At 35.9% G+C, this 9,061-nt stretch overlaps 1 protein-coding gene across 1 annotated transcript in view; it reads left to right on the plus strand.

Annotated features, from left to right (window-relative positions):
• Positions 1-5,675, plus strand: part of LOC123642340 (tripartite motif-containing protein 34-like) — a 30,900-nt gene extending 25,225 nt beyond the window's left edge. The window contains 4 exon segments of the mRNA XM_045557339.1: positions 3,008-3,030; positions 4,227-4,327; positions 4,630-4,656; positions 4,879-5,675. Coding sequence (XP_045413295.1) covers positions 3,008-3,030; positions 4,227-4,327; positions 4,630-4,656; positions 4,879-5,444 — 717 coding nt within the window. The 3' untranslated portion in view covers positions 5,445-5,675.
• The last annotated feature ends 3,386 nt before the right edge of the window (positions 5,676-9,061 follow it).

Below are 9,061 nucleotides of genomic sequence, written 5' to 3' on the forward strand. Positions count from 1 at the left end.
CATTTGTTGAATTATTTCCTTTGTCTCTGGTGCTTACATTTCAGCTTCTTTTTATTCCTCTTGACTTTTGTCTCCTTCTTTTTTTCATTTCAGATTACTTTGGAACATAGGTTCCTAAACTTTTTTTAATGTATTAGAATTACCTACAGTGCTAATAAAGACTTTGCATACTCGGGCCCATTGTAGTATGACAGGGCCTGAGCCTGAGTTTTTTCACCAGGTTCTCCAAGCAATTATAACACAAAACAAATTTGAGCAAAAAACTACAATAGGTCTTTTCAACAACTTAAGCTGGGACAACTGGATATCTGCATGCAAAAGAATGAAGTTGAACCCCTACCTCACACTGCTTACAAAAATTAACTCAAAGTAGACCAAAAACCTGAATATGAGAACAAAATTATAAAACTGTTAGAAGAAAACATAGATATAAATTTTGGTAGCTTTGGATTAGGCAATAGTTTCATAGAGATGACATCAAAAGCTGAAGTAAAGAAAAAGTAGATAACTTGGAATTAATCAAAATTAAAATATTTTGTGCTATAAAGGACACCATGAAGAAAGTGAAAAAGCAGTCCACAGAGTGGAAGAAAAATTTTCAAGTCATGTATTTAATAAGGTTTAATATACAGTTTATCTATCTCTCTCTTACAACTCAAAAATAAAAAGACAAGCAACACAATTTAAAAATGGATAAAGAACCTGAATACACATTCCTCCAAGGAAGATGTACAAATGGTCAATAAGCACATGAAAAGATGCTCAACATCATTAATCATCAGGGAAATACAAAATCAAAATCACAGTTCACCACTTCACACCTATTAGGATGAATACGATCAAATAAATGGACAATACTAAGTGTTCAGAAAGATGTAAAGAAATTGAAACCTTCATGAATTGCTGGTAGCGATGTAAAATAGGGTTCTTTGGAAAACTGCTTGGCAGTTGGTCAAAAACTTAAAGACAGAGTTCCCCTATGTCCCAGCAGTTCCATTCCTACATATATACTATATACGTGGAAGAATTGAAAACATATATCCACATATAAACTTATATATTGTTCATAATAGCGCAAAAATGAAAATACTCAAATCTCCTTAACTGATAAATGGATAAGCAAAATGTGTTATATCCAAACAATGAAGTATTATTTAGCTATAAAAAGGAATGAAGTAATAATACATGTTACAACATGGATGAACCTTGAAAACATAACGTTAATTGAAAGAAACAGACACAGTTATGGGTTTTGTTGGTTTTTTTGTATGATTTCATTTACATGAAAGTCTTTAAATGGCGAATCCATAGAGGCAGAAGTTATATAGTGGTTGCCAGGGCTCTGGGGAAGGATAAATAGCAAGTGATTGCTAATGAGTGCACAGTCTATTTTTGGTGATAAAAAAATGTTCTGGAATTTAATAGTGTTGATGGTTGCACAACATTGTAAATATACTAAAACCTACTAAATTGTGCACTGTAAAAAGTGAATTTTATGGCATTTGAATTATATCTCAGTGAAAACAAAGGCCTGTTTTTATAGCTCCTCCCTAAACTCTTCACAGCTCTTTCAACTGGCATCTTCATGAAAGAACTACTGTGTTTATGTCACTTGTTCAGACATCTTTTCTATTTAATTCAGTTGGAGTTGCTATTTGGTCACTTGCAATAAAAACAATTTTAATAGATAAAAAATTATGAAATATTTGGAATTGACATCCCACATCTAGATGTTAGCCTCCAAGGAGGGCAAATGAACAATCAAGGAACTTATTCTTTTACCTGATTAGGGAGTTTGGTCATGATTAGAGATAAAAGATGATTCGACACATAACGTTTGAAATCAAGAGCACCTATGTGTGAGCTGAAATTAAGATTGGAAGAGATCACCTATAGGTAGTAGATAGAATAGGGCTTTTCTATACATAAGACCATATCATCTGCGAATAGAGATAGGTTTACTTCTTTCTTTCCAATATAGATGCCTTTTTTTCTTTTCTGTGAGTAACTGTCCTGACTAGAACCTCTAGTACCATGTTAAACAAAAGTAGTGAGAGCAGACATCCTTGTCTTTTTCCTGAACTTACAGAAAAAGCATTCAGTTTTTCACCATGAAGTATGATGTTAGCTGTGGGTTTTTCATAGATGTCATTTATCAGACTGAGGAAGCTCCCTTCCATTCCTAATTTGTTAATATTCCACTTTTGTTTCTATTATGAAAGTGCATTGAATTTTGTCAAATGCTTTTTTTCGTGTTTATTATGTCATCATGTGGTTTTTATCTTTTATTCTATTAAAATCATATATTACATTGATTTTCTTGCAGTTCTAGGATAAATTCTACTTGGCTATGATGTATAATTTTTTTATACTTTTCTGGCTTTGATATTCTGGTATTTTGTGTCTATATTTATAAGGGATATTGGCATAGTTTTCTTTTCTTGTGATGTCTTTGGATTTATTATCAGGGTCAGATGAGCCTCATGTAGTGAGTTAGGAAGTGTTCCCCCCTCTTCTATTTTTTTAAAGAATTTGTGAAGATTGGCATTATTTCTTTTTAAAACTTTAGCAGAATTCACCAATAAAGCCATCTGCATCTGGCCTTTTCTTTGCATGAAGACTTTGATTTTCAGTTCAATCTCTTTACATGTCTTAAGTCTATTCATATTTTCTATGAATAGAGTTTCCATATTTTTTAATCAGTATTGGTAGTTTCTGTATTTCTAGGAATTCGTCTATTTCATTTAGGTTATCTAATTTATTGGTATACAATCGTTCATAATCTTTATAATTCTTTTAATTTCTGTAAGGTCTGTGGTAATGTCCCATCTTTCATTCCTGATTTTTTTCTTGGTGTGTAAAGCTAAAGGTTTGTGAATTTTGTTGATATTTTCATATAACTCATTTTTTATTTCTCTGATTTCTCTACTGTTTTTCTAGTCTTTGTTTCATTAATCTTGCTCCAATCTTTATATGCTTTGATTCATGTTTTCTTTCTTCTTCCTAGGACAGAAGTGGAATCATAAAATGGTATGTATAGGTGGCCAGCAGTGACGCCTTTGTGTTCCAAAAAAAAGGTTTGTAGCCATTAGACTTATTTGGTGGTCAATCAGAATAAAAAATCTCCCAGAGTAGGGAAATTTGGATGTCATACTTTCTTAAATTGCTGGTCACAGATGAGGATTTGAGTGCTCCATATTGAGAATGGATCAGATTCTACAGTAGTAAATCTGGTGGTTGAAGTTCAGAAAGGGTATTAATGATAAGAAGTTTTACTATCAGACTCCTGTGGCTTTACTCATTTACTTGACCTGTCTGCATCCAGCTCTGGATCTTTCATTTCATAGGTGCTTGTCATATCAGAGGGGGGGCCTTATCAAGTCCTAAAATACGACATAGGGACAACAACTTTATATTTACTTTACGTACATGGGAATAAAAGAGACCAGGTCATTCTACAAGGTTCTCTTTGGATTTCCAAAAGCAGATCCAAGCCTCAAGGCTTTGACACTGGTGCCAATAAATAATCTCTTCCTGTTCACACACTTTCAAAGCTCATATGAAAAAGTATAACTCTTGTGTCTAAAGTTGCCAACCCACCTGGCAGCATCAAATTCCTTACAAACATATGAAATTCTAACCATTTTTAGTTTAGTGGTTATAACTTCTCCTTTGCTAAGTGTTCATAAGTTTTCCCAGAGAATCTGAAATCTCAGATGTGGGCTACACCCCTGGAGTTCAAGCTTTGGTCTAGGGCACAGGTCCATAAGCTTTTCATACAGAGACCAGCATCACAGCCATGATCTGCAGCTTCACTCTTGATTTGCCTGGAAACCCACATCTCTGGCCCCTCTCTGGAAGACCCACTGAGATGCAGAGTTTTCCACACATCGTATACCATTTTTAGAGGTAGCAAAGGTTTTTCCTATGCATTATTTCCATGAGGTATCAAAGGAGGGTTTAATTATTCCACTTTTAGACAAAGGAACTGTACTTTCACAAGGTGAAGACATTCTCAACTTCACACAGAGAGTAAATGGAGAGGTAGACGTGAGTACATTTCTTCTAGATCGGGGGTCAGGGCTCTCTCCCTTCTCCCCTCCTCAGAGTCTTCAGGGAAGAGGGTGCAAGTATCTCAATGATGTGGAAGGAGAGAAAGCCAGTGGTGTTGGAGGGATGGACACAGGATGAGGGATGTGGAGGATCACGATTTTTTTCATCCTTAGGAGTGAGATCTGGATGCTGAAAAAGCCAAAAGCTATTTCCAAGAAACTGAAGACTGTATTCCATGCTCCAGATCTGAGTGGGATGCTGCAAGAGTTTAGAGGTGAGGAGAGAGGGAGAGAATTGTGAATGTGGGATTCCTGTGGTGTCAACAAGTAAATCGCGTGTCTGATATAGCTTAAACATGAGAATAGAAGAGGAGGGGAGACCAGAGAAGAAGGGATCTTCCACAATGAGAGAATGTGCTTATATCTCAGAGAGAATGGCTGAGTATCTGGTTCATTCATTCTCCAGTTCACAGCTTCATAGTACCCCTCTCCTCTGCCCCTACTCTAGAGAAGAGATAGGTACAACTGCTTATTCCTTTGTTTCTAATCAACATCATTGAATCTTTTATTATTTCAGAGCTAACAGATGTCCGATGCTACTGGGGTAAGAAGTTACAGGGCCTTTAGATTGCTGTGTTTTTATCACTTTTGAGAAGTTTGTGGTTTCAGTGAAATCTTATGATCTTAGCCTCATATATTCTCTGCACTTCTCAACACATATACATAATACATTTCTCACAACATCACTGGATAACCCTACTCCATGTCTGTCTCCTGATCTTATGTATATATATATATATATATATATTTTTTTTTTTTCCTGCAGTGGACATCACACTGAATCCAGTCAACCTAAATTTGAATCTTGTCCTTTCAGAAGATCAAAGACAAGTTTTATCTGTGCCAATTTGGCCTGTTAAGTTTTATAATTATGGTATCTTGGGATCCCAATATTTCTACTCAGGGAAACATTACTGGGAAATAGATGTGTCCAAGAAGACTGCTTGGATCCTGGGAGTATACTGTAGAATACACTCCCGCAATATAAAGTTTGGTGTTAGAAAAAACACAAATCATAAAAATGTTTACTCCAGATACAGACCTATATTTGGCTACTGGGTTATAGGGTTACAGAATAAATTTAAGTACAGTGCATTTGAGGACTCTTCCTCCTCTGATCCTGAGATTTTGACTCTCTCCATGGCTGTGCCTCCTCACCGTGTTGGGGTTTTCCTAGACTGTGAGGCAGGCACTGTCTCATTTTTCAATGTCACAAACTATGGGTCACTCATCTTCAAGTTCTCTCAATGTTGCTTTTCTCCGCCTGCTTACCCATATTTCAATCCTTGGAACTGCCCAGCCCCCATGACTCTGTGCCCACCCAGCTCCTGACTTTCTCATTCCTCCACCTACCCCTTGTTTTGAGGCTCATCTCTTGCATCTGAGCTCATCTACATCATTCAGATCATCTCCTCCTTGCAGTCTCCCTTTTTTGCTTTAGAACTTCTATTCTTCCTTGGGATATTATGGTGTATTTGGTTGAGATGCTTATTTACTCATTCATTCTTTTTTATATTTTCAAAAAGTATATACTTTTTATTTCCTTTGAGTATATACACAGAAGAGAGATTGCTGGGTCATCTGGTAGTTCTATTTTTCATTTCTTTAAGAACCTCCATGCTGTTTTCCACAAAGGCCAAAGAAAGACATCTAATCTCTCCTATAGACAGAGCAGTATTAGTATAACATCCTTGACCTCCCATTTCTCCATATTTCCCTTTATCACTGATCTGAAAAGACTTAGTGAAGCCTGTTAGCCACCATCCATGTTATCTGTGATAGTCCACAGGAACCACCAACATGACCACCACCAAGATCAAGTAAGGAGTCTGACTGTGTGTCAGTTTGTTGTCCAGAATATCCCAGGTTCATCAAGGAGTTGAGAAGAGGAAAACATAAGCAATATATATACCCAGTGAAAATTTTATGTACAGAATGTTTAAGTTCAAACTCTTGTCTCTTGTTTTATACTCTGTGTAATGATGAATAAATTCTTGGTTTCTTTTTCCTAAAATACAATTTGGGATTTAAAACCACACCTAACTCTTAAGACCATTGTCTAAAACTAAATGTAAAGTACCTATTTAATTGTGTTGTACATAATAATAAACATTTGCTCTCATGATTATGGAAAAGTGTATGCTGTGTTAACGTCCTGTGCAAGGTTTGTGCCCTTCAGAGAAATAACTGTTGATTCTATTAAAGTTTCATTTTTTAAGTTCCCAGACTCCATTGTCAAGACCATGTCAGTTCTGGTTTTGTTTTATAGAACTTTTTATACTGACAGTGGAATTGTTTTTTTTCTTTATTTTTATTATACATATTTAAGGTGTGTTACATATTTCGATATACATAAACATAATGAAGTGATTACTACAGTCAAGTAAATTAACATATCCATCACTTCATATAGTTGCCTTTGTGAGTGTGTGGGGGCGGTAAATGCATCTAAAATGTACTCTCTTAGCAAATTTTCAGTATACAATATGATATTATTAACTAAGTCCTGATGCTGTAAATTAGGTTTCTAGACATTCGTCTGAAATAACTGCATTTTTGTGTACTTTGACCTATATCTCTCCATTTCATATCCCCCAACACACACCCTTGGTAACCAGCATCTACTCTCTATTTGTATGTATTGATTTTTTTTTATTGCACATATCAGTGAGATCATGCAGTATTTTTCTTTCTCTGGCTTATTTCATGTAACATAATATCATCTTGATTCATCCATGTCATTATAAATGCAGGATTTTCTATTTTAAAGCTGAATCATATTCCTATGTATGTGTATATATATACACTATACAATACAACTTCTGTTTCCATTCATCTCTTGATGGACACTTCAGTTATTTCCATATCTTGGCTGCTGTGAATTATGCTGCAGTGAACATGAGAGGCCTCAGGCAAACCTGCCCCTATGGCTTTGCTAGGCACAACCCAGGCTTCAGGTGTCACATATTGAAATTGCATGCTTGTGGTTCTTCCAGGTTGGTTCTGCACACTGGTGGCTCTATAGTTGTGGGATCTTAGGGGCGCCCTGCCCCAAAGCTCCCCTAGGCATTGCCCTTGTAGAGACTCTCAGCAGCATCCCTGACCATACAGTTGCCTGGGTCCTCCTCCTCTCATTTTCTCAGAAGGAGAGACAGGTGATGGTTAGAGTGTTCTGAAAATGTCTGTTATGTATATTTGTTCTAGAGTCCAATTTAAATCCAGAGTTTTCTTATTTTATGCGTTAATGATCTGTCAGTGGGTTGATGAAGTCTTCTACTATGATTACATTTTTTCCTATGTCTTTTCTTAGGTCAATTAGTATTTATTTTATAAATCTAGGTACTCTGCTGTTGGGTGCATGTGTATTTAGGATTGTTATATCTTCTTGTTGAATTGATCTCTTCATCATTATGTAATGATCTTCTTTGTCTTTTTTGTTTTTTACCATTTTGATTTAAAGTCTGTTTTATGTGATGTAAATATCATTATTTTGCCTCACTTTTGGTTTCCATTTTTGTGGAATATCTTTTTCTATCCCTTTACCTTGAGTCTATCAAAGTCATGATGTTATTGTTACCTAGTTGCTTTGTAGTCTCAATTGTGTACTTGTATTATAAGACTTAGCAGTTTTATTGTTTCACATGTCTTTATGATAGCAAGTATTGACCTTTCATTTCCATATTTAGAATTCTCCTGAGCATTTCTTATAGGGCCAATCTAGAGGTGATGAGTTCCCATAGCATTTTCTTATCTGGGAAAGACTTTTTTTCTCCATGATTTATGAAGCCTATTTTAGCAGGATACAAAATTCTTGGCTGACAGTTCTTTCCTTTAAGAATATTAAAAATAGGCCCCCAATGTCTCCTGGTTCATAAGGTTTCTGCTGAGAAGTCAGCTGTTGATCTGATGGGCTTACCTTCATAGGTGACTAGATACTTTTTGCTTGTTGCTTGTGAATTTTTTTCCATCACTTTAGCATATAAAGTGTATTGACTTTACATCACAAAATATTATTTACAACATAGTATTTAAGTTATAGGATATCAAGAAGAGTGAACATTACTTAAAAACTTTACATTCTTTCTGGGTAGGCGTTAGTACATGTTTGTTGTGCACAGGATAGTTGTGTCATGTTATATGGAAGTATGGGCTTGTTATCGTCTTTATTTGGAAATTAAGTATGATTTAAAAAAATGTTCATGGGTGCCAAGTTGACAATGAGTGAATTTGTATTGCTTAATTTGATGTGTCAATTTGGCTGGGCCATGGAATGCCCAGATATTTGGTCGAACACTAGTCTAAATGTTGCTGTGAAAATAGTTTTAGATGAGATTTGCGCCTAAATCAGTAGGCTTTGAGTAAAGCAAATTATCCTCCAAAAAATGTGTAAGCTTTATCTAATCAGTTGAAGTTCTTGAGAGAAAAAGAGAGTGGTCCCCCCAAAAGAGGGAATTCTGTTTCTAGACTGCCTTTAGATGGGAGCTGAAACATCAAGTCTTCCCTGAGTATATCCTCAGGTTTTTTACTTTATTGCCTCCACATTTGCATGAGACAATTCCTTAAAATCTCTCAACTTCTTTCTTTCTCTCTCTCTCATTTTAGATAGATACATAGTTTCTCTGGAGAACTTCTGACTAATGCAGGGTCTAGGAATGTACATGTAGAGTCTCAGTGTCTAAGCTACAATGAGGAGAAAAACAATGCCCCACTTCCTATCCCAGGAAGACATGAGTAACCTGAACTGGGAGGGTACATAGCTTTAAAGAGGCATGACAGAGGGAAGCAGAAACTGTGTGTGCTGCAAATAAACACAAACTTGACATTGGACAATGTGGAGAGATTAAGAGTCAGAATGAAGAGACTGTCAAGAATCATCCTTTGGGGCAAAATGGAAGGTCAGTGGGATACCATACTAATGGGTGCAGATCCTGTGTGTATTCTAATGAAGA

This window comes from Lemur catta, chromosome 7 (assembly GCF_020740605.2).
Source record: "Lemur catta isolate mLemCat1 chromosome 7, mLemCat1.pri, whole genome shotgun sequence".
Classification (NCBI taxonomy): Eukaryota; Metazoa; Chordata; class Mammalia; order Primates; family Lemuridae; genus Lemur; species Lemur catta.